Here is a 27,212-nt window from a genome sequence, read left to right as displayed (position 1 = left end):
TCTTGCAAACAGTTCTTGCAAATGCCTTTGTTGCTCTTGTCTCAACAACTCAATGTGCTCTGTGCTCCCCAGACTACCCTCATGGCATCACCATCCTGTCACCTTTTGGCTCAGATAAGAAGCAGGTACTTAACTTCTGTGCCCCGAGTGCTGAAGAGCTCCTTAAGTTTGTAGAAGACTTGAAGGAATCAATTGCGGAGGTGTCGGAGATGGAGCAGATACGCATTGAGTGTAAGTGTCTGTCTTTTTATGGTTTTTCCCTTGGTAATACAATGAAAAACTGGAGGCTGCCAGAAATGGGGGGGGGGGGGGGGGGGGGGGGGTTTTTAAAGGTGTATATAAAATAAATAAGGCCAAATGAATGTACAAGTGTGTAAGTGTGTGAGTGTGTGAATCTGTCTGTCAGCAGCTAATCTTACAAACTACTGGACGCTTTTCTGAAACATGTTAACAGTGCAGAACTCACAGATCTCCTAACTTCATCAGGGGCAAAATGTCTTCGTGATGATCAACTGAAGTTTACTGAAGCTGCTAATCCTTAGAAAGAACAAGGTGATTTTTATGGTCATTTCTGAGTTCAAACAACTTCACAAAATTAAGTTAATACAGCTGAATTTTAATTAACTTAATTTAACAATTAGATATGAAGTAAGCATGAATTATTTTTTTTTATTCCTTTTTCAAGGCAGTTGGCTTCCAAGACTTTTTTTATGTAAGATTAACTTGTCCCATTTGACAGTGTATGTGTTTGCTTGTGCCAATTATTTGAAATGTTTGTGTGTATTCCTCCCCTGGCAATGCAACCAGCATCAAATTTTGGACCAAATCAATAATCTCACATCTTGGAAAGTGGGAGCCCACAGTGAATTCTTTTATACTCTGTGTGGGAATCGATAGGTCCTCAGATAGTACACATGAGTCAGAAGCAGCCATCCTTTGTTTTTTATTATTTGCTAACTTGTGTAGGTGCAGAATGACTTTTGTATTGTGTTTCCTTTGGTGCACTGCAGCTCAAACAGACTGCAGGAGGGCAGTAAATTGGAGGTGAAAGGAGGCCAGTGTTCCTGAAAGCTGCCAGGCATCTGAGTTGTTTTGGGTCTGGGTACATATGAAATTCTCCAGACAATAAGACATGCACATACTTAGACCCACATGGAGAACCAGGGTATCCAGAGTCTAGCTCCTGCCAGTGGGCATCAAAGGGAGCATCCCTGCTGGGATTTGACGCAACTGCATTACCCTTCACAGAAAGGGAGGGCCAGCAGCCCAGGGAGAGCAGGCAGCAACATATGGAGACAGGCAGTGGTTGACAGACGGAAGCTATTTCTCTCACTGAGTGGAGTGAGGAGAGACAGCTACTGTGCACAAAAACATGTAAACCAAGCACAAATAACTCATGTTGAGACATATTTCTTTAAACAAACTTTCTCTCAAGACATAACATAGGAATAACATTTGGAACAAGAATGATTGCTGGCACTTGCACAAAAAAACACCACATCATCCTTTCTCCTCCAAGGGTTTGTATTGTTGGCACGTTAGCAAACATGCCTGCGGCTGGCTCACTTCTGTTTGGGCCTTTTTCTTTTTGGTCCCCTCTTACAGTTTCTGTTTTATATAGAGGTGCATTTTTATCCTGCATCTGGATCTTTATAATAAAGGAAATTCCTAATGGAATAGATCATTTTAATTCAGTTCAACGGTCACGCTAAAATATTTCACACATGGTGTTAGGTCTTTCTGTTCCCTTCTCTTAAGTCAGTATGCCTGCACTGTAGGCCTAATTGTAACAGTTAATACTTACAAGTGTTTCAATCAGGAGAGACTTCATTTTTCACTGAACAAACATTCATTAAAATGAACACAACTGTTTTCTAGAGAAGGGTATTTTATTATTAATACAAAATATTCTGCATTAATGCAGGCTTGCTGTTGGGTTTTATAACCCACTTCCACTCTCCAACAGCACTTTACGTGGAAACATAGTGGCAGTGCAGGAGAGGAAGGAATGGGTTGTTTGGAAAAAGCGAGATATTTGTGTATAAAGAAAGTTTTCTGACTGAACTTCCACCAAGCTTCATATATTAAATTGGAAAAATGTTCTAATTAAAGGAACAATAGGAATTTCCTTGAAAGAACAGCTCAATTTAAAACACTGTCTCTATTTTCTCCATGATTAGTACCAAAATGCATGCTCATTTCAAGGAAACTAGTAAATAATTTATTGGGAAAATGCTGACCTATAAAATTAAGCACTGCCACTGTTTATTTATAGCTTCATCTGACCTCCTTTTCCACAAGATAAACTACAAAACAGGACATATTTTGTTTATTTTGTTACTTTTTTGTCAACAAAATGAATCAGAGGACATATTGCACTGCACGTTAAAGGTCGCACCTGGCAGATTTCAGCAGTTTGGCCTCAGAATTAGAATGCGGCGCATGTGTGGAGACAAAACAACATTTAGTCATCATGATTGGAAATGACATGCAATTACCATCAAGTGTGAAGTGTAATTAGAGAGATGGCGAGTTGTGTTTTGAGATTAGAGGAGAGAGTGGAGGAGAGGAAGGCAACAAAAAGCACGTGTGCTCAGCATCTGAGATAAAGAAAAATAGTTAGGCGGGTTAATATTGTGACTCTTTTCCATCAGTTTGTCTGTTTACCTATTTTTCTCTCTGTTGCGGTGGTTATATTTTGATGATTTATTTTATCTTCTGTTCTCTGCAGGGGAGCTGGAGAAACAGCAGGGAGCCAAGACACATGCAGTAAAGAACAACGGCACACAGCTAGAGCTGCGCGGCAAACAGGGCTCCCCATCAGGTGTGTGTGAGTGTGTGTGCACCGCTGCTTTTTAATTTTAAAATGCGCTGCAGGGACATTGCCCTCGATTACATTAATTTACCTGCAGCTGAAACAAAGTTAAACCACTGCTGTTTTTATGAATAGATTGATGAAACATTTTATACTTAAAAAAGGAGCCACTGCACTCTAACAAATCTTATATTCCTTATCTTTACTTTGGAATAAGTGGAGTAATATAAAGTGCCTGATTTATTTCTCCATCAAATACTTTAAAATGCAGTAAAAGACATTTTGCTGCCACTCCCCCCTTTTCCTCTATTTTTCTCCTCTGTCCAGGAAACCAGGAGATAGATGAAAGAAGCGGACACAATGCAGTAGAGGTAAGTGCTTAATGATAGGGCCATGTCCCAAATAACAGGTAAGTCAGTGCAGTGTGTCATTATCTAGATAGGATGAGATAGAATGAAACCTGAGGACTAGTCATATCTGCAGGGCTAGAGGCGTCAAGCAGGAGTGGGTGAAGAGTGGATGAGAGAACGAGTGCTGCTGGGTAAAGCGCTGCGGGCATGTGAGGTATCCCAACCAAACTACACTGGACAAAAATTTCATTGCAACACTTTTGGTTTTGTTTCCAGTTTTCACAGGTTTAGGTTTAACATCTAAGACTAATTTCTCTCAAATGTTGGTGGGAAATTTGTTCAAATATGTGTTAGTGAACTTCTTTTACAAGATCTACATGACAGGAGTGGCATATCAGGATGCTGGTTAAGCATGGATGGTCACAATAAAAGGAAGCTTTAAAATCTGCAATTTGATTACACAACAGAATGCCACAGATGTCCCAAGTTTCAGGAAGCGTGCCATTGGCATGCTGACTGCAGGAATGTCCACCAGAGCTGTTGCCCGTGAACTGAATGTTCATTTCACTGCCATGAGATGCCTAAAATGGTGTTTATCGCATAAGCTATTTTCTATGTCATTTACATGAATTTGGCAGGACAGGTTATGTAAGTCAATAAAACATAATAATTGAAAAAGTACTGAAATAATGTCATTAAAAAATTGGATCTGTTTTTTTCATCAGGTTTTACAAAGTAAACAAAACATATTGATAAAAAACCTAACTGCTATAACTAATGTTACAAAAATAATAATTTTTTCAGGTCATTTCCTTGTTTGATTGTTTTCTGTTTCTTTGTTTTTGCTTTCTTTTTTTTTTCTTTTTGTGTCAATTTTAAAGTCATTTTTAAAATATCAACTTCCTCTGTATTTGTTGGGGTCATTTCTTAAGTTGTTCTTTTCCTTCTTCCCATGTTTTTGAAAGAAATTAAGCCATTTTGGCCAGGTTTGAAAGGGTTAATAAAATCATAGCAGTCAGAACAGGTTCTATTTACAGAAAATGCACCCGACTCAGAGGCTTTAATATTATCTGCAAGCCTAAAAAGGAATAGGTTGTAATTAGTTTCACAAGCTCAGGCAGAAATGGTGACTCTTTTAGGCGCTTTAAAGGAAAGAAGAAAAAACAGCTATTGCTAAAAGAGGAATACTGTGTGTGTGTGTGTGTGTGTATGTGTGCGCGTGTGTGTGTGTACCCACACTGAGACCTTAATTAACACAGTAACATGCGGGCGGATAAATTTAACGCTCATTTGACCTGGAGACGTCACCTCACCACCCCTCTGCCAGATCTTCGGGGGAAACTTCTCGTGCAAACATGTGAGCAGAGCACGCTGAACTACAGTACCCATGGGGCCTTGCAATTACCATCCTAGTGGCATCCAGTGACCTTTCCATAGCCCTTTCTGTGGCTGTGGAGTTTAGGGGGCTGGAGTGAAAAGCCACAGGGTCAAGTTGACAGTCAGTGGCTGTTTAATTCCACACAGCTCACTGGTTTTATGTTTGGCTGTAAATCTTTACTTCGGTGCTGATTAGAGCAGAAATACTGTCATTTTCAAAACCATAAATGCTTGTAGAATGACAATGGTTTCTGCACAGCAAACATGCATTCATTGCTGCACAAGAAGCATTAAAATGAAATGATTTTTTTCTGTTGTGGTCTTCATGACAGTGAGCTATGATCAGGCCAGTGCTCATGGTTGTCTGAATTACCTTCAGCAACCGCCTTCCCCTCTACCGTGCAGCCTGCAGTAAATGTCAGAGGCTGGTGGGGAGCCATTTACTGTCAAAACACATTTATCTGAGAAACCAGGAGGGTCACACAGTGAATCCTGCTGCTTGTACCAGAGCAGGGATACGTAACTGGCTTTGCTTGGGTGCCACTTTTGCAAAATGTAAGGAGGCCAGGGGCCAGTCACAGGAGCCCTGTATATGTTTCCAGGATTTTAGGACATTTCTTGGATTTTAGGATGTTTCTAGGATTTTGGAACATTAGGGGCTTGGATAGGACCTTAATCTGAGGGTGCTGGGGATCCTCAATGTTCTATTTTGATTCTGTTTTATGGCACCCTTTGTATCCTAAAAGCACTTGGCACCCTTTTAGGTGCCAGATAAGTTGAGTATCATGGTACTAGACGCATAAATACAGGGATAGTTGCACAGTAAGCTTTTAAAATCCGAAGGAGGGGAGAGTTTGATAGTGGTCACTTAGTAATGTCAGTGACATGTTGGAGCACAAGTTTGAGCAGATTTGTAGCTTGTTGCTTGTTGTGGGTTTTTTTTGACATGAAAAGCAAAACCAAAGACAAAGAAAGCCATCATCATGGAGAGGACAGGCAAACAGAAGCTGTTGCAAGTAGTGGCCCTTTTAAAGCTTTGCCAGCTTCTCCTCAGGTGCAGCCAATCCAGCTAACGATCCTCCCACTCCTGGCCTCTTTAGAGCAGAGTGGTGTCAGATGGGTCCCACACAGTCCAAATCACATGTGTGTGATTTGTTACCAAAGTGACTAAAATGCACTTGAATAAAAAGATTAAAAAAAAATGAAGCCAGACTTAAATGCAAATCAGTAAAACTTTGCCAGTGATAATTTCTTTATTTGCTATCCTAACACAAAAATCTTGTTTGCTGTTATGTAGAGCTGTAGATTGTATTACTTTAACAGTTAAAGTCAACTTTTACTGCATAGTAAATTAAAAAGTTGAATTTTCATAGGGATAGCTGTGGAAGCCCAAAGCTGCAAATGAGATTTTTTTTTTGATGATCCATCCATTTGCTTGCCTGGTTTTACATACTAAGTAGACATGGAGTAGAAAGGTGAAAAAGAAAAAATGATCCTGGCCTATTTTTGTTTTGTTTTTTAACCCTACTAGTTTTGCCAATGAAAAAAATTAAAATGAAATAAATGAAAAGCTTAAAAAGATTATCCCTGGTAAAACCTGTTCTTTTAGTTATAAACACAGGATAGAAAACAATTTAGACCAGGCTTAGAGAAAATAGTAAAAGTCTAATATAGTGCATCTACTGACTATTTGTATGTACTTAGTAGTACTTTTTTTAATTCCATTGTGGGACTTTTGGAGGGCACTATGTGTGGTGCATAAATCTCAAACTATATTTAAAATAAATAAATAAAAATAAATACACTAGGCCAAATAGGAAATAGGAAGTGATTTTGGACATGGTGTATTACTTTTCCTATATAGGTATATAAATGTCCTTTTTTTGCTTAATTTTAGTAACCTAACAGTCAAGTCTGTCAATGTAACAGTAAACTTATGACCAGCACAGAAATTCATTTGAAGTTTTGAAAGGCACCAGAAAGTCAGCTAAATCCTTTATCTAAAGTGGTTCAGAGCTCATTGATACTGTACTCTTAAGTTTACGTGCCAAGACGTCAAGGAGAAATAGTGGTTGGCAGATTGAATGGGAGCAAATGTTAATGGAGTTCTCTCACACAAGAGTTATGTTGGCTCCTGTAAGAGAATAGAAGAGTTGTAAGCCCGTTCTTACCTTACATACTTCACATTAAAATTCTATTATACTGCAGATGAATTACTGTTGACCTTATTCGCACAGTTGCCATTTTGAAGTGTTTAGGTGGGAAACTATATTGACACATTAAAAGTTAATTCAAAATGAAGATCTTTAGTCAGAAATTTGACCGCATTAAAGTATGTAGTAAGTTACCAAACTTACAGTACATAGCAGAGCTGTGGACTTGAGACCTGGACTCAATTGACTGTTTTTACACATACGGATGCTTTGATTTATTACTTGCAATTTTTTGGTCACTGTGCTATTCATGCTGGCCTATCATGTGCATTACTGGACTTGAGATCTGGTGTGAATTAGCCCTCTAAAAACCTGTGATGTGACTTGGATTTGGTTCACAAGACTTAGAAACAGCCCATAAAGCCTTTAGCTACAGTAGCTTGTAGATTAACTAACAAGTTAGCTAAAAAAAAAAATTTGCTTAATAGTGAGCTAAAGATTAACATTAAGACCCTGTCTGCATGGATACATACATTTTTAAAAATGGTTGTTTTCCTTTCCTTCCTTTGCGTTCTTTTTACAAAATATCTCCATACACACCTGGAATGCAGAAATGACTCAAAATGCTTGCTGGCGTTAGCTGTCTTTAGGTGTCTCCCTTGATTTCAAAGGTAGTTAAGTGCACAGGCTAACATAATCTTTTTCAAAAAGATGACGAGAGGCCAAATTACTAAATTATGACTCCTCTTCAGTATATGGACAAAATATATGATTATGTTTTGGAAATGCAAAAGTTTCCTTCCACTCTCAAAATTGTCCCAACATCTGCTAGTTCGACCTGGCCTGATTCAAAACTATTGTTTCTGGCTGATTTTGAACTTCAAATGCTGAGGAGGACCAAGTAACACTGAGCACAGCAGATTCCTCTAAATCACAGTAAAGTGGTGCAGCAGGTATCCTTCTGCGTACTATTGTTGTCAATCAGGTGTGCCGCTACCATGACGTCAACATGGCGGGATGATGATGCACATGTTTTTGTTTAGCCAGTAACAGCACATGGCAACCAATACTGGAATGTCAACAAACACACGTTGGGTTAGGTTAGGTTTAGGGAAAGGAAGCACATGGTAAGGTGTAGTAAAAAACATCATTCTCCTAAAACACCAGACTCCAGGATTAGAGTCTGTAGTTTGCGGGACCCATCGATCAACTCTGCCGCCTGCTCAATAGACATCCTTGCACTCCTTATATTATGTTGTTACTGGCAGCGTTTCAACTTGATGCCATCCTGACACATTTGATGCGCACGCAACACGTTCCCTCTGGCATTGATGACACTGCCTGTACGCGTATCATGTGGACAGGGCAGGTGCTGTCTGGCTGCCTGCCAGCGTATAATAACACCATGACCGGTTTTGTCCGGCTGCGTTCTCACCTGAAGCCATCTGGTGGCGTTCCATGCCCATGCGAAAGGTGGCTTTTGTCGTTGCACACTTTTGCCAAAAGCACTGACAGAATGGCCCTCTTTGACAAGTTGGGAATGAGAACAGGCTGGTATATTCCTCGAATTTTGATGATTCCTTCTATATTTTTGTTTTGGCATATGCTTTCTGAGAAACACAGTGTAAGGTAACTTGGAAACGTGACTTGTTTCCAAAAAGCAGCAAAAGAAAAATGTATTTGGAGGAAAGGTGCGGGTAAAGGAAGACAGATAGTAGAAGGTACATTTTGAAAGAAGAGAAATAGAGAGTTGAAATAAATGTGACATATGGAGGTTTGCATTCTGATGAGTGTTGCCTGTGGACGTCTGTGGTTGTCAGTCTGCTCACCTCCTCTCCTTCCACCTCTCCCTCTTCTCCGTATGACCTCTGTCTATGTTCTGGTTCCCCCCCGACCCCTTTAAGTCTCCTTGTGTCACCATAGCGCCACACAGTGGTTTGGAAGGGAGACACAGGGGCCCTCAGTGTCCCCTTTGGAACCACCGGGCCCCTTCTGTAGCGTCGCACCAAATCTCTTATCCCCATTCCCCACCACTGTCCTCCTCCTGACCCCAGTCACACACTGCTGTTCCCAGCATCCAATCTACACTTTTCCCAGTACCTGCGGGGGTGGAGGGAGGGGAGTGTGCAGTATGATTTAACACCTCCACCGACCCCCCAAGCCCCCACGCATGCCCTGTGTGTGTGTGTGCTGTGCATTCACCACCCCCCAAAAAAAACAAAAAGAGGGCTTGACGGATTGTAGAGGAGGAACCAGTTTTATAACATTTGATGCTGTTCTCTTGGCTGTTTTCTAAACTAGGTGTCAATTCACAACAGGCTTCAGACGTACCAGCTCAGCAGCACGGCTCGGAGTCCCGAGAACGTGGCCCTTCTTAACCACCGGGGGGAGCTGCTTTTCCAGCAGGGTCCCCAGGGGCTAACCCACGGGCCGGCGCCTCCTCCTCAGCACCCACAGCTGCAGTCAGCGGCAAGCACCCCCGCCCACCACCTCCACCTCCAGCAGCACCACCCGGCGGCCGTCAGCATGGCTGATCTGAGGCCCGAGACACTCATCCAGTGTCAGCAGATCGTCAAGGTCATCATGCTTGACAACAGCGGCCACGGACGCATGGAGGCGTTCCTCAGCCAAACACCCACACACCACCATTACCAGCATCACCACCACAGCCACCACCAGCTCAGTCAGTCGGCCATGTCCACCCCGGTCCGCTCGCCGGACGGCTCCCATGGCAATGATGGCCACCAGCCCCCGCTGCCTCCCCCACCTCCGCCTTACAACCACCCACACCAGTACATCCCCCCTGACCCCCGCCTCAGTCTACACCGGACCCCAAGTGGCTCTCGGAGCATGGTGTAAATAAGTTAATTAGTATTCTTTCCCCAATCGCCCACACACTCTCACCCTTCTATTTAAAAAGTACATAATGTACATATATACATACAGATGAAAGAGCTATAATAAAAAAATAATGAAATCTCACTTATATGCATATATTTAAGGAAAAAAATAAACTAAAAGATCAAGGTTTTAAAAGAGAAATAAAGTGCATATATAAAGTTTTACTTGATTCCACATGTATTTTGAAATATTATGTAGTTTTAACAAATTTCTATAACTTTTTGTCAGTTTTAACTCTTGCTAGAGAAAATATTCTGGATGGGTTTCCTCCCGTTTCGGGTTTCACCGCCAACAACAACAGAAATGGGACTTCGATGGATGGACGGACTCCGAGGACCTTCTGTTTCGCTTCTATCATCCCAGACCTCATGCCTACTGTGCTGTATGTGCGCGTGCGTGCATTGTTGACACTTAACTGAAAAACATGTGCCAAAATACATAGCCTCCACTAGACTTCTTTGCACTTGACTAAATGCTAGGGCTAGGAGAAAAGAAAAAAAAAATCTTTTGCTTTGAGAAAATAGTCCTTTCACGCTTCTCCCTCAAGGAGCACAAAAAAATGAATAACAAAACTGATATTTCATAACAACAACAAAAAAAACAACCTGTTTTAGCTGTTGCTGATTTATTTACGTGATGGAGAGCTCTCTCTTCTTCTCTGCTCCCCTGGATAACAAAAAGAAAAAAAAAACATCCTCCTATAAGCTGCGTTTGTCATCTGCTCCTCTGCTGTGTTGTGGCTCTCTATCATCAGAAAACACTCTCACTCAAATGTTGCTCTCCATAGATCACCCTACAGTGAAGTCTGACAGAAAACAACCAATCACATGGATTGCTGCCAAACCAAAAAGTCAGCCCGGGATGCTCCTGTTGATTGTTGTTTGTCTTTTACTCTTCATATTTATTCTTGCTTCCCAGGAGTTCTTTTTTTCATATTTTGAAATTGTTCAAGCTGCTCTCGGACTTTTCTAAACCAATTCACATGTAATATATGTACACTGTGCTGTAATCTGGTCATGCAACGCTTCTTTGCTTTTTCAGGAAACGAACTTCCGTGAAGATGCTACAAATGTCAAGATCTGTGTTATTTTGATTTGCACAAAGCATATTCAAACCTTTGTGTGTTTTTGTCGGTGTAGGAGAAATACCGGAAACATCCAGACGCTGTCTCTTTATGTCGGTACAACTCCCAGGTTTTTGTTTCGGCCCCCTCGTGACTATTTTTCTCTTCCCTCCTAACCTTTCCGTCTGACATTTTCAAAAAGGCAAAAAACTACAGAGGCGCTCACACAGCTTATATTGCAAATGCTGGCATTAATGGTATTGTTTGTGCTGTTGGCTAGCCTGCTTTAAATAAGAACGGGACAAAAAGAATGCATTATCTGATCTCTTTCTCTTTCACCCCAGCCTAGATTGTAAATACCACATTCAAGCAGTGGCGGAAAGGACAAGCAAGCTACCTTTAGCCCCTTCAAAATGCTATAGCCCTGTCACGCGTCCTTCATTCTGAAATAGGTCAGCGGCTGCCCCAGCCTGAATGCGTCCATCTTTTAAACATAAGCCCCACCAGGTACTGCGGAATGGATGTTCGGTTAACTCTGCTCCCATCTGACCCCGCCTGTCTGATTTGTTGATTTATAATCGCAGAGCCACAGCGGGGACGTCACTATCTCATCTTTCTGTCCTTTTCCACTCATGATTTCACCCAGTGGAAAGACAGAGGTTGCAGAAAAAACAGTCAGAGAGAGATGATGAGTGTGTGTGTGTGTGTGTGCGTGTGTGTGTGTGACCTCTCAGTAGCATCCAAACTTTCCCGTAAACAAATCCGACCTCTCTCCCAATAATTGCTTTTGTTATTATTTCACAACACATTGAGAAAATTAGCGCTTTCAAAGTGATGAGCTATTATGGCAATTTTCATATTTTTACTGGTTATAAACAAACTTTTGAAGGTTATGTTAATATCAAAAGTTCTGATATTATTTTTACACTGATGGATCGTAATTGTTTGATTGCTCTTTTGTTTGTTTAAATCAACATTCAGATATAAATGTTATTCTTTTCTCATGCATGCCATCAGTTTGGAGGCCTATTGAACTCTGATTCCCAAAAGTTTGAGATTTTTGTGCATGACTGATTTGCTTGAGGGAGATGAAGAGGGCAGATTTTTTTTTGTGTGTGTGTGGTTGAACCTAAAAAAAAGAAAATAAACGTATGACAGCACAACCGAGTGTCACTTCCAACACGTCAAATACCAATGCTTTGTCAGTAGCCCATCAGTGTCACACATTGATGCACTCTTTAGTGGCGGTATGAGAAGACCCGCATGGCCATATTTGTGTATCCTCATGGTGGATGGGTCAAACAAACTGTGGACTTTCACCTGGAACCCTTCTGTCAATTGTCCTGCGTAAAACTAAAAGTCAATCAAGTTGTTTTGATAATAGAGCTGTGTGCTAGTATGTTTAGCATACTCTGCTAGAGATGTTTTAATCTTTTAATAACATAATTTTTTCAAAGCCATGATGTTCTCGAACCCAATGTGTGCTTTTGTTGCCTAAAGATAAGGAAGTAAACCGGAAGTGTTTCAGCTATGCTGTAAATTCATTTTTAAAAGAGACTGTATGCATTTAAAAAGCAAAGACTGAAGGTTATTTTCAAAAGAAACTTGTACTGACCGGAAATCGAAATGCCCTCCCCGAGCATCCAAAACTGACGCATGAGGGATGTCTTGTGCATCATATTTTGACATGACAGACCACTGACCAAGCATTTGTATTTCACGAGTTGGTAATAAAAATGTGTTGGAAACCCCTTCAAACAGAAAATGGATTTACAATAGCAAATATGACGCCCTTTATTTGCCAAATAGCGGCCATTTTTGTCCCTGTCTTTCACCACCCTTTCTTTATGGTTGCATAGTTTTCCCTACTTGACAATGTGTTGTTGAAGCATTTTGGGAGATAGACAACCATGTGCAATAAAGATGAATATGAGGCACACTGAAAACCATGAGTTTACGTTTGAAAGAAAACCTATGTAGCATTTTGGGACACATATGCTGGGAGTACAGCATATGATATGGAAGTGCAGTAGTGGCTAACTTTCCTAAAGAAACTGAAAAAAGGGCTCTGCCATACCAGTGCACCGCTTCATGAATGACATGTGGATCTTGTCTGGCTCTTCAACACTGTGTTTGCTCATACTAGTTAATAAAAAATGGACATATTTAGGGTAAAACAGGTGGAAACTGAGTAACAAATATGAACCATCACTTCCCTCAGTTGGCTTTGAACCCTCTCTACCTGTCTTTGCAGTATATCAACATGCTATTAAAGATGATTTAAGTCTATTCAACACAATTGTTTGGTTTCATTCTTCGATTTAATTGCTTAGCAGATTCGAAAGATCGCTTTTCTCAAGCAGCACTTTATTCTGGAGTTACCAGGTGAAGTTTAAATTGTATCACTGACATGTAAAAAATGGGGTGAAGTTTGATTTGACATATTTCCTGTACCGACAGAGCAGAGGGTTTTATTGTATTTTATTGTGAATGAATCAAATCTTAAAAAAAAAAACAAACATAACATAGTGACGCAATGATATTTACAAATTTCCAACATTTTGATCAAAAAAGCTGCCATGAAGGCAAATACTTATAGAGATAGAGATAGAGATTATACAACACTTTCTAAAACTTATCTCAGAGTTAATTGAGAAACTGTCTATGTTAAACAGCCGTTACAACTTTAATGGCATTAGATACACATATATTTTGATTTTCTGAATCAGCAAAGACAACAAATATAACTGTTGGGCTCACATCTTTATTGTTGGTTGGTTGTTTAAGCTACCAAAAGCAAACCATCTTTGATGCATCACAGTTTTACACTTAGAATCAAGTTTCACCAGATTTTTTAAATGCCTCTGTACAACAACATTCAAGACATTTATGCTAAGCTTACAGAGAAATACAGTGATTTTTTTGAGTAGTAGAGAAAATTTACAAATAGGATGAAGATTTACAGTCATACATTAATGGTGTATATACAAAGGTTCGATGTTGATCTACTGTATAGCAATCAATCTGTGGTCAGGGCTCACTCTTTTACTGCACATGAAAATCCTCTATCCTCTAAATTTATCAAAAGCGCCTCCTCATCTTCATCCTCTCCTGATTTTTCAGCACAATATGAGATGGAGGGAACATAATAAAATGCTGTACAAGACTCCATCTGTCTCATTGTCAAATTTCAGAGTCAACTACAGTAAGTCCTGGCAGACAAAGGAATTATTTCGACCTGAACAATCCTGGCTAGACAGGAGCATCGCCCACGCTCCCTGTGAGTGTAAATTCTTCATGCCCCGACGGCTTTTCATCCTCTCGGGAGGTTGTCATCTTCTGCCAACGCTGGTCAAGTAAAGATGGTTACATCAGTGTCACATTAGTATTAAATTCTTAATCATTATTTGTGAAGGTGAGTGCAGACGTGAAAAGTTAGGTGAACCAAAATGTATAGATAAATAGAGTCAAAAGTAAGCAAAATATGCTTTTTAGGTGCCCTGCTCATGTCTTTAATTTGACAAAGAGTAGGGAACACTAAATGTTTAGAATTAAGCAATAAAATTTTAAAAAGGTGAACAAACATCTGGCTTTATAGGACACAAGCGCTAACAAATTAACTGCAACACATTGTGTTCACCTTCAAAATGTAGCTTCCTACCTAAGACCAGGATAATGATGTTGGCCTCCAGCCAAACCCATTTTTCTGCTCCTTCCTGCAGTCTAAATGCCGCCAACCTACCTGCGCCATATCTCTCAAATATCACCTGCACTGTTCATTTTGTTTACTTAAGTTTCCGTTATGCCATATGCACTGGATTTGCATAGCAGAATCCTACATAACATAACTCTATAACTGCAGAGACTTGGAAAATAAAGAAACCAATGAGACGTATAAGAGGTTTGTACCTGTTTGAAGCTGCCCTTGGTGATGCAGAACATGTAGATGACATAGCCTGGGATCAGTATCATGGAAGACAAAGCCATGAACCAACCAATCACTTGGCCCCACAGTGGGTACACGTACTTCCCCAAGGTCAGAGGGGTCATCTCAATGGCACTGAAGGTAAACACCCCCTACAATATACAATTATGTCAATTAATCCATGTCATTTGGCCACATTTGTATGTTTTCAGACATCTCGTTTAAAGTTGAGTCATTCAGTAGAAGAGTCAATGTTTTCTTATATTTTTAGGTTATGTAACATTGTTTTTCAACAGCTTTTATATTGCCATATTTTGTTTTGCAAGGACCTGTATAAGATTCATAGCAACAGTTATTTGTTATTTTATTTGAACATACAGTAAGTCCTTGAAAACATACAACCCTCCAAACATTGGACACTTAGAAACTTAAGACCCAGGGAACATGGGGCCTTGGGATCGTAAGACCCAAGGAACAAGGGGACCATTATGACCTTGGAATTTTAGGACCCTTGGAACCTAGAAACTTAGGAGAATAAGGACCGTGGATTCACACAACCCTCTGAATGTAGGACCTTGGGAATTTAAGACCCTTAGTACATAGAACTTCAGGAAAATAGGGACTTGGGAAGTTAGGATATTGGGATCCTGGGAACACATATACGCACCCATGTTGAAACTATACTCTGACACAGTGGTGCTTTGAGCTAAATATTAATGTGAGCTCAGTAACACAGTCACAATAACAATGCTGACCACCTTAGTTTGGTGTGTTAGCATGCTTACAGCTTACATTTGCTATTAGCACTAAAAGCAAAACACAGTTTTTTTTTCAGGTATTTGCACAGCGATTTGAAATTCTGACTTGATAATTAGGACATACTAAATGTGTACCAAATTATACGGCAGACAGAGAAGGAGATTTCAGTCTAGACCAAAGTGGTGGCAAAAACATTAAATTTTCAATCAAAATTAGCCAAGTTGTAACTTATACGTCAAAGCTGTACTTATTCATTTTGACCAGTACACTTAATTTTCCATTGATACAGCTTCCTTTAACATTATACTTCCTTTATCACCACAGTACTGAAGATAACTTTGTCTTGATTTCCCCGAGGGCTTTTACAGTGAAGCACAAAATCACCACAAGGCAGAGGAAATCAATTCAGCAATGTCATCAGTTCTCTACATATTGACACCTGCTGCAGTTTGATAGACCTCCATGAGGGAGAGGGGAAGCACATGTTAGAGTTTGACTTCGAAAAATGTCTATTTTGGGGGGGAAAATCGATGCTCATTCTCCACCTACCAGGCAGATCAGCGGAGTGAAAAACATCCAACAGAGCTTCCACCAGCCACATGGCCTGTAGCCGATCATGTCCTCAATGTTCTTATAAAACCTTTCAGCTCCTGTGGCATGAAGAGAGAAGGGCAAAGAAGAAGTGTGTGTGTGTTAATGTGGAGATAATAAGTACAAGAACAAAGCCTCATGGGGTGAAAGAGAGGGAAAGCTGATTGGACTGAGAGGCTTATCACAGAAAGTGGAGCAGATAGATGTAATTTCCTGTGTTGGACAGTGTGTATAGGAAATCGACATGCTTGTTTCATTTGGTAACTTGGCACAATGTAGTCCTTTCTGTCCAGCTCTGTCTCAGCTTTGGGTACATTTGATTTCATTCTGCAGCAATGATATTCAACTTACGGCCTGCAAGCCAAATCTGGCCCCTGATAGGGTGCTGGGTGGCCCTCCAACCCATTTTCGAATTCTCAACAAGAATTGTTTTTTTCCTTTTAGTATATATAAAGGGCCAGAGTGCAGTATCAAAATAGAGATTGTTTATCAAAATTATATTGGAGGACCCCCCCCCCCCCCCAACAGAAGTCCTAGCTATTCTATTAATGTGCAAAAATCCTACAAATGTCATGCAATCCTAGAAACATCCTAAAATCATAGAAATATTCTGAAATCCTGCGTCCTAAAGTACTACAAATGCCCCCAAATCCTAGAGATATCCTTAAATCCTAAACATGCTTAAATCCTAGAAATGTCTTAAATTCTGAAAATGTCCTAAAATCCTAGAAATTATATATAATCCTATAAATGTCCTAAAATCTTAGAAACATGCATGGGGCTGCTGCTGCAACTGGTCTCTGGCCTCCTGTTATTATGCAGAAGTGGCACCCAAGTATTTTTGCTCTACAGTGTTTGGTTTAGACTTCATAAAATAGATTTCCTACCATAAAACCCAGGATATGGAGATGGTTTCGAAGAAGACGAGGTAGAGAAGACACATCCCACTGGCGGAATAGTAATCAAACAGCTTGAAACACGTACAGACCACCCTGGATGATTTTAGCACACACAGACACATACAGATATTTGCTGAATATTAATACCCCCCTCTTTATTGAATAAAAAATGCATGATGAACGTACACCGCAGGTTGTTGTGAGATCGTTTTGTCATTATGTATAATGCAGGAGGGGGCTCTTCTCCCCAGTGTCAGAAAAATGTGTTAATGTTCAGGTGAGTACAGTATGTGTGTTAAGTTTTAAACGACACCTGACTTACTCATATATTCACACATTCTGCAGCATAACTTCATTTTTTTTATAAAACCCCGGACAAAGATACACAATACACAGATATGTGGTGTACCTGTGTGATGTTGGAAAAGCCGATGATGAAGGAGATGAAGCAGACTATGAGGATGAAGACCTTCTTCCTCTTCCTCAGCAATAGCGGATATTCATCCATAAGAGCTGTGATGAAGCCCTCCACTGTGCAAAACTAATATGTGACATTATTAAAAGACATGGATCAACGTGAACTGTAGTTTTTCAATCATATCAATCAATTTAATAGATCAAAAATGATTAAAATATTTAAAAGGAAAAGCAATACATCTCCATATTTGAGAGGCTGGAACCATGAAATATTTTTTGGTTAAAAATGTTTTTAAACAATTATCAAAATAGTTGCAAAATGAATTTTATCTATTTTTGGTTTGTGTGCAAAACTCTTAATTTGTAAGGGAAGTAGTAACTAACATTATCAGATAAATGTAGTGAAGTAAAAAGTACAATATTTCCTCTGGACTGTAGTGGAGTAAGTAGAAAGTGTCAGGAGATTAAAGGAAGTACCTCAAACTTGTAATCAAAGAGAGTGTTTGAAGAAATGTATTTAGTCACGTATCACTGAATTTGGGTGTCTCATGCCTACAATACTTGCTTCTGCTTGTTCAGCTCACTGCTCTTTAGATTTCACATCATGCAGTTTTTGGTAGTGTCATGACAGAACGGCAGTGTGTTCAGTAAGCGTGTACTATTTTGTACCTGACTGTCCAGGCCCAGCATCATGAGCATGGAGAAGAGGGTGTACTTATTTGTACCTGACTGTCCTGGCCCTAGCATGGAGAAGAAGAGGATGGCCCAGAGAGAGGACATGGGCAGCTGGGTGACGGCCTGAGGATAAGCCAAAAACGCCAGACCTGGACCTAAATGTCACACAGAAGACACAACGTTTAAATTAAAAATGCTTCTCTGAATGGCATACTAGTTATTAAAGCCTAGTGAAATCTATAAGCACTGACAATATAGAAAAAGGAAAAAAACTGAAACACCATGCTATTTTTGGTGCATTATTTGTAGGCTTTTTTTACTGAAAGGAATGGGGAAAAGATTTTAAAAAGTCTTGTGTTGCTCATTATGGCTCTCCCATGGTATTTCCTAATGGAGGAATGTTCAGGAATATATAGGTTAATGACGAGAACGTTACCTGTCTAGATCACCAACGTTGTGTCTCCTTCGGGACAAACTGCAGCGCGGCAGTTAGTAGATTTGCATTTTGAGTATTAATTACGGGCTTAAAAAAAACTGTGCCTGGTTGATTTTAAGATGTTAGATAAAAAGTTTTCAACTCATACACTGAAAATGTGACAGAAGCAAATGATGAAATAGTTGTTGGAAGATTGAACTGGAAAAATGACATAGTTAAAGTAAAATGGTAAAGCTTTAGTGGGTTTGTATTTCGAGAGCAACCTAACCTTGACAGGAATTGGATGGTTTGCTACAGTACATCTAGGATCGTTGCCATGCACACCAACTGTTGCCCATCACATTGTTACCAAATCACTTCCTTTCTTACAGCGATTCCTGTTTGGTTACCTGTGAGTTTTTTTGTTGTTGTTTGTTTGTTTTGTCACATTGATTTAATGAAATATTATTTCCATAAAACTCAATAAAACTTTGAATTATGACAAAAAAAAAGAAGTCCTGTGCTGTTCTGCATTGCCAAACAAGTCAAAATAGTGCTTTACCTGATGCTGCTAATTCCTGGACAGGTTTCTTGGTGATATGGGACATGAAGCCTACAATGGAGAAGATGACGAAGCCTGCAAACATGCTGGTGCAGGAGTTAATGCAGCATACTATGATGGAGTCCCTGAAGAGACAGGAACAAAATGAACAGTGGGGATAACATAACAACTATCAGCTATCAGGACGTATAGAGCTGAATGTTCTTACTTGTATACATCGTTGTTGTACGTGTTGTAGCTCCCGAGTGCGATGAGCGAGCCAAGGCCCAGTCCATAGGAAAAAAAGATTTGAGTTGCTGCATCCAGCCACACCTGTCACAAAACACATATACCCTCATGAAACACAAGCATGTGTTTGGTATGCATTTTTAATTTATCTCAGCTATTTAGGACCTGACAAGTCTTAAACACTAAGTTTAACATGAGGTTTTTTTTTTTTATGAAAAAAAAAAAAATGTCCTCATTTGTGGACATTGGGTTTATTTTTAATAGTATAAAATATAGTTTAAAGTTTAAAACTGTTTATTTCAATGCCTGAACATTGATGTGCAAAAACAAAATTGCAAAGAATGCAATGTTTGTTGAGTGTTTTGTAACTCCATGGATTAAGGGTCACAGTTAAGTCTATGTTCAAAACTGTTCATTTCAATGCCTGAACACTGTTTTGTGACAACAACATTGCAAATCATGCAACATATGTAAACGCCTAGCAGTTTATCTGTTTCATAACTAAATGAATATCCCTTGCGCCATACTCCAAGCTTAAAATGTCCTCTTTGTTTGTAGGAACAGTCTGCCAAACCTAATTTGCCTGAGTGAAATACTGCAATAATACAATGAAAAAGTTCCAATGTCCTCAAATGAGTTAATAATGAAGTCCTATTGTCCTCAAATGAGACGATAGTAAAGTCCCTATCTCTTTAAATGAGATGATATTAAGTCTCACTGTCCTCAAATGAGACAATAATAAAGTCCCAATGTCCTCAAACAAGGCATTAATAAAATCCCAATGTCCAAAATTAGACATCAATAAAATCCCAGTGTCCTAATATTAGACAATTATAAAGTTGTCAAATGAGTATTTCCTAATTAACAGCATTTTAGATTGTTTCCTGTTGCTAAAAACTGGTCAAATCTGAATGACATATCAAACTACAAATGTTATATAGCATAAATGTACAATTATTAACCCTAAAAATTGATAAGGTTTTGCACCTTGTCCACTTTTGTGTTGGAATCAGCTGTAGACTGACTTCACAGAGATGTTATCTTGTTTGTATATGGATGAGTGTGTTGTGCTTTTGCTGTCACTCAATGGCACATAAAAGTGTCCAAGAGTGAGGACAACAGGTATACGTTCAGTAGAACAATGTGTTTGGTGCAGCAATCACAAAATGTAATGCTCATATTCATTAGTGTTTGTGTATGAACATGTTTGTGTGTAAACTGTCTACCTCAGACCGGATGAGCTTATTGAAGTCTGGAGTGATGTAGAAGCGGATGCCGTCTATGGCTCCAGGCAGAGTGACCCCACGAAAGAACAGGATGAAAAGCATGACGTACGGATAGGTGGCAGAGAAATACACCACCTAAGAGAAAAAGAGAGAGAGAGAGAGAGAGAAAGACGTCTTTTAAGTTATTCATATTGACACTGATTTCTATTCTTCTGAAGCTAAAAACCCATATGAGGTTTGGATTTTGTTTTAAAGTTAATCCCAATTGTAAACACCTCAAAGCAATTTCTTTTAAATAATTAAAAAAAGTCAACAAGAGATGCAAAATCCCTTGTTTTCAAAGTAGTGTAAAAAAAATTCTCATCTATTAAAAAATTTCAATGGCTACTCTTTGCCAAAAGACGATGCCGGAGCCTGTAGCATAATCATTATGCTTAATTGGTAATGTCCGTCAAGGCCGGGGCCTTGGGGGAATTAATTTTTCTCACAGCTCTCAGATGCCACACATTAAAATCCAATTATCCACTGGCAGTGAATGTGTAAATGTGTTTCGGCTTACATATATCGCTTGGACTGCTGTAATTTGAAAATCCCAGGCAGGAGGCAGAGTAATATATATATATCTATATATACACACAAAACACACACACACACATATTTATATATATATATATATATATATATATATATATATATATATATAGAGAGAGAGAGAGAGAGAGAGAGAGAGAGAGAGAGAGAGAGAGCTTTTGAGAGCATAGGAAAAAGGCAATGGCAAGAAATGTCCCACAAAACTCACAAGAAATCTAAGCTAAAATTCATCTTTAAAAGAGAAGGGAAGATTATTAGAAAATAACAATATTTTTTTTTTTAAAAAATGAACATAAAGAAAACTATATTTATAATTATAAAGATTTTATATTTGAAATATCTCTTTTTTTCATAGTCATTTTCTGGTTGTTTTGGGGCTTTTTTGTGTGCTTATTCTCAGGTAATTTTCTTATTTTTGTTAATTTTTGGGCCATGTCTTGTTCAGTTGCTTGTTACCTCCCACATTTCTTTTTGAAAGTAATCAAACCAGTTTGCTTAGGTTTCAAAGTGTTAAAGAATTAAAGAGGACAGGGAAAGAACATAGAGAAACTGAAGCATTAAGTCTGACCTTCCCTGTCCACTCCACTCCTTTCCAGATTGAGAAATAGACGAGGGACCCAGGCCAGTGCCAGAGTGCCCACCAGGGGCCAGCGAATCTCCCCTGGCTCCTCCAGACCACCGGTCATTTGGTGCATGTTACGCCTACAGGAACACACATACACTGCTGGATTCAGACACAGATGGGTACAAGTGACTTCCAGAATTAGCTTCAACATGTTCTTGTACACACACACACACACACACACACTGTATGTCAGGAACAAATCTTACTCCCAGAACTCGGTGACAGCACTGGTCAGGTTGGTGGTGTCTGTCAGACTATAGTTGCAGAAACATTTCTCTGTGTTCCAGGGGTTATCACAGCTTTGCCATGGCAGCTCCTGAAAACAACACAAATGCATGAATATGACAAAGTAATTCCTCTTTTCTTCACAGACAAACACAAAAACTTCTATTGTGTGTCCCCTTGACTTCATACTGTTCCTTGATTTGATAATCCAACCAAATAAAGAGCCTCATGCTCGATTCCTGCATAGGCTTTCTTCCAACAGGCTTCTTTGAGCCTGGCGCTCATGCAGAGAAATTCAAAAGCAGCGTGACACAAAGGCAGAGACAGAGAAAGACAGGCACTGTCGAGTTGATAAACATGAACTACGTCTCAAATCGTTTAGGTTTGTGTCATTCAGATAATAATATGCTTTCCTATATGCTATTGCCTAAAAAAATCTAAAATAATTGAGTAAATATCCTTCTCTTGGCCTAATATTCAATTCAGAGTTTTAAAGTTCAAGTTTGACATTTTGGGGATTTTGGTTATATATATATATATATATATATATATATATATATATATATATATTTTTTTTTTTTTTTTTTTCTAGATCGTTTTTGTTGGCACACTGTAATTAGAGGAAGGGATATTCATTTAGTTATGAAACAGATAAATTGCTAGGCGTTTATATATATATATATGTTGCATTATTTGCTTATACTTATCTTATCTTAAATGCCCTTAATAATTATTTTCAGAACTGATTGTTGATTATGTAGCCAAATAATCAATTAATCCGTTGTCAGAAAAAGTGAAAGATGTATAAAATCTCAAATTATTGTTGCCAGTTAATCTGAACACTAAACACTCTGCTCTGCTTAAGATATACAAATCCTGTTGCGAGATTACAAAACATACCGAACCAAAGGAGTTGAATAAGTAGTAGAGTGCCCAGGCGATGATGATAATGTAGTAGATGTTGAGCCAGAAGGACAGAACCACTGCAGCCAAACCGACACCTGAAGAAGGAAGAGGCTCAGACATCAGCATTTTACATCACAATGTGTTACAAATCAGCTAAACTCTAATGAGTAACATGCAGGATTATATCTGAGTACAACAGAGCAGATTTCTCCTGAAAGAAAAAAAAAAACAAAAACGGCGTGACTCGGCGTGTTAGTTATAATCTTCATCATCCTCATCACTGTTATTTTGCTATTTCTAATGTTTACTCGCCCTTGGCTTCGAGTATCAGTTGGCACAGCAGCACGCTCGCTATCACTGTAGCTGTCTGTGCTGGCAGGAGATAAAATGTGCTTCACTCGAGCTCTTTGAGCTTGAAGGCAGAGGAATAATTGCTACCACCAAGAACCGGCTGCAGAAGATTCTTAAATGAGAAAAAAAAAAAGTTGTTTAAAAAAGTTCTTTTGTGTTTCTGCACCTCTCTGCCAGCTTCATGCCCTTGTCATTTTTACAGCAAGTGCAATGGCACGCAGACAAAGGCTGATGTCAAGTGTAAATATTGAGCAAAAAAGTCAAGTGGAGTATAAAAGTGTTTTTAAAAAGAGGCTAATTACAGAATCTTTAAAGAGGCTTAATCACCAAAACAGAATTAGAGCTCAAATCTTGGTGGTAAGTGCATATTCCTGGTGACATATTTGCCCGGTTGGGATGCTCAGAATGCTTATCTATACTCAGGAGGATCATGTGAGAAAGTTATATGTGTAAATCTAAATTATGCAACAATCTCATTAATATCCAAATCATACCTTTCATCATAGGGATGAGCTTCCACACCCCCAGCCCTCCCACTGAGGTGAACTGTCCCAGAGACGTCTCCAGGAAGAAGAGAGGAATCCCAGCAAACACCAGGGTCATAAAGTACGGGATCAGAAATGCCCCTGATAGATCAGAGGGGAGATAAACACACCAGGTTTGGTGAGTTCATGGTCAGCAGAGGTGTGGACTTGAGTCACAAATTTGATGACTTTAGCCTTGACTCAGCAAAAATGTAAAAAGACTTATTACTTGTTTTTAACAGCAGTGACTTGAAATTTCACTTAAGCATTTTGACTTAAAAAAAATACTGAAAATTTGCCATGAATTAATTTATTTCCTTCAGTCCCTGAATAAACTAATGTTATTTGTTATATTTCCTTCAGGCATAAAGCATGCAATAACAAACAGCACACACACACATTAAGAAAAGTCTCAAAAAACACAAATTTGGGAATAGAAAGTTATAAACATTTTTCCAATATGCGCTGAGGCAAATGCAAGAAAACAGGTCATAAACATACAAAATACATTCTGTTGTGGTTAATGGTGTTATATGCTATGAATGTGTACTGTCAGCACTAATTTTTAATGATTAAATTAAGTCGCATTTGTTTTAAAACATTTGTTTCAGCAATTCAATACATGATTTTTGTAAATTTAAATTTTTAATGCCTTCTTCTACAAATGCAATGCCATTTTTATGAAGTAGTATAAAAAGTAATATCATAAAAAATATATAATTACAATCAAAAGAAGAAGAAGATGAAGAATAGTCATTTTTTATGTATTTTTGTTCACATATTTGTTTTTCTTATGAATATAATGTTTAATAATAATAATTATTCTAAAGGTTATCTATTGTATGAACATATTTATGTAGCTTATAAATAAAATGTTTAACAGTAATTGTTATTGTTATTATTATTATTATCATTATTATTTGTAGTAGTAGCACATTACTCTGTTGCATTACTCTTAATTTGCAAACAATGACTTGGTCCAACATGTGGAACATAGTAATTAGAATAACTTTATGTGTAAAATGATTGGTTTTCAGCAATCAGGAATATCACAAAGATGTCAAAGTAATATCCATAATGCACCATCACACTGATGTAACTGAGATCTCATTACAGTTTAATAAAAACGAGACTGTGTGTGAAACCTAAATATTCAATTTGAACAAATTAAGTGTCCTTTTCTTCAATTTGGATCGACAGAGAAATTAAATATCGCTGTAATATTGTGGTAAGAGTGACACACGCCTCTCTCCAATTTGTTAAAGCACAGCTCCTGCCTGAAGATCTCCTTTATTATTAAATTATTAGCATTTTATGAGAAACGCCAGAAGACAGTGTAATTTAAAATATGCATGCAGATGGCAGACATCTTCCAGAGAACACACAGAAAAGTTCAATAAAAGTTTTACAGCTGATTAAAAAAGTTTCTGTAAAGGTTAATGGGTAGCTGAGGACCTCGTTCTTACATAGTGTATTCTTAAAGGGCAACTTCTGTCAAATAACCTATGAAACATGGTTAATCATTAGTTTTATGATTAATTGAATAATCGCTGATCAGCATTTCTTAACAAGTCAATGAATCGGCCTATGGCTAAAGAGAGGGGCATAACGGTAACTGTTAATTTAGATTTGATAGGTGCACTGGAAGGAGGAAAAGGAGCTGGGAGATCTAAGTTATGAGTAAGGTTTTGGGTTTGTGACAGGAAGTAAAAAGGATACACATATGGTTTTTAGAAAATGCATTTGGTCCTGTTCCACAAAGTCGACCGTGGGAAGAATCCAAGTACTTCAAAGTAGATATAGACAAGGGGCTAGTGAGGGAATATTTTCAGAAAATTCATATATGTATCACAGCTGCAGAGTTTAATACAGCGTGGCAGCAGTTGGAGATATGCATCGTGGCACCGAGCACAATTTCACAGTTAGTTTTGACCATGGCGGTGGTTATCATTAGGGCATCAGGTAGGCTGTAGGGGACACAGGCTTCAGGGAGGGCAGTGCTGACCACCCATAAAGGCATCAACCCTCGCTACAGCACCAACTATCAGAAAGATGCAGGATCAGTTAAACGCAAATGGTTTTTTTCACTTTCTTTCTTAAAAAAAATATTTTCAGGTAATTTTCTTATATTATTTTTTTCTCTCTAAATGTCTTGGTTATATCTTTTTTCATTGGTCATTGCCTTCTTCACATGTTTTGAAAGAAATCAAGGAAATTTGTTCAGGTTTCAAAAGGTTAATAAGGCATGGTCTAGGGTACGGTTAGGGGACTAAAATCACTGAATTGCAAAAATTGCACTGGACTCTGCCTTAATGGTACATGCTCTATCTCACTGTATAGTTGCTCTGTTTGTATGGAACAAACAACTCTCAAACATAATTCAACATATTGCCATCTCCAAATAGGTAAAAATTAGAAGAGAGGTCTCGGGTCAGGTTAGCTAATCAATAAAATAATTTGAAGGTCAATGATTTAGTGGCATCTTGCATTGAAGATGCATATCCGAAACTTCTCCTGTGTGCCGAGTATGTCGGAGAATTATCATGTTCAACTTGAAAATGTTAATCTAGGGTCAGTGTTTGAGGTGGCTGAGGCTGATTATTTGGCTGTTGATGGCATTAGCATCATTCCTGGCTATTTTAATACAGTGTTAGCTGACTGTATTTGGCAGGCATGTTGTTTGCTGGTGATATTGTAGAATAAAAGTAAATAAAACCTGCTATGAGGGGTTGTGTTAAGCATGTGGGTGCAGGTAAAGAGCTAGGTTAGGACTAGAGAAACCATCACCTGCCTCAGTAGAGGCTCATTGCATGGCAAAGTAATGTGTCAAAACATCATTTAACATAAATACTACATTTTTTTGTGTATTTACAGTAAAACTGTTGTGGCTTTAGGGTAAAATATCTAGCAAATCTCAACACAATAAACAACAAAATACTGTTTTTTTTCTAACATAGTAAGTATAATGTCATCAGAATCAACTTGAAACTGACTGAAGATCTTTTGGTTCAGTCACTTGCATTAAATCTCTTACCTCCACCATTCTTGCCACACAGGTAAGGAAACCTCCACACATTTCCAAGGCCAATGGCGTAACCCACACATGACAGCAGGAAATCAAACTTTCCCTTCCAGCTCCCCCTGTCAGGCGGCTCTTCTTTTTTCTTCTTTTCATCTGCAGGGGGCGCCACAGGGTCCAGCTCCTCGAAGGGAACCGCTTGTTTGACCTCTGTTGGGGAGTTTAAGTCCACTGTGCTCTGTCCAGTCTTCCCCATGGTGGGACCACTACAGACCAGTGGGGTCAGTAAGTCACTCCGTCCTCACGGCCTGTAATGGTGACGAGTTAGAGTCTCTGTTCCTGTCCAGCTGAGCTTCACACTCTGGGTTTAGTTCGTGGCTGGACAGATTTAGGTTGATGTGCAGACTCTGAATGTGCAGAAAAGCTGAGAACAGAAGAAGAATACAACTGTTTTTACCAAGGATTTATTCCACTTATATAAGAGCAACAGTATTTTCGTGGAGGGGAATACTACTTAGATATAATTTACTGATGTTGAGGCATTTTTATGGTCTTTTACAGCCCTTTTATTAACTCGGGCAAGTGTGTCTAATTACATGCAATAAAGGTTATTTG

The 27,212-nt window shown here is 38.9% G+C and overlaps 1 protein-coding gene and 1 pseudogene across 1 annotated transcript in view; one reads left to right on the top strand and one right to left on the bottom strand.

The window, feature by feature from the left end:
- Positions 1-9,158, top strand: part of LOC121961330 (IQ motif and SEC7 domain-containing protein 3-like) — a 120,681-nt gene extending 111,523 nt beyond the window's left edge. Inside the window, 4 exon segments of the mRNA XM_042511276.1 lie at positions 73-231; positions 2,732-2,824; positions 3,143-3,186; positions 9,014-9,158. Of these exon segments, the coding sequence (XP_042367210.1) occupies positions 73-231; positions 2,732-2,824; positions 3,143-3,186; positions 9,014-9,073 (356 nt within the window). The 3' untranslated portion in view covers positions 9,074-9,158.
- A 4,753-nt stretch (positions 9,159-13,911) lies between these two features.
- LOC121961422 lies at positions 13,912-26,868 on the bottom strand (annotated as a pseudogene).
- Between the last annotated feature and the right edge of the window lie 344 nt (positions 26,869-27,212).

The sequence above is a fragment of the Plectropomus leopardus genome, chromosome 22 (genome assembly GCF_008729295.1).
Source record: "Plectropomus leopardus isolate mb chromosome 22, YSFRI_Pleo_2.0, whole genome shotgun sequence".
In the NCBI taxonomy this organism is placed as follows: domain Eukaryota; kingdom Metazoa; phylum Chordata; class Actinopteri; order Perciformes; family Serranidae; genus Plectropomus; species Plectropomus leopardus.
The sequence above is the reverse complement of the archived record's forward strand: the minus strand, read 5'-3'. Positions and strand labels throughout refer to the sequence as shown.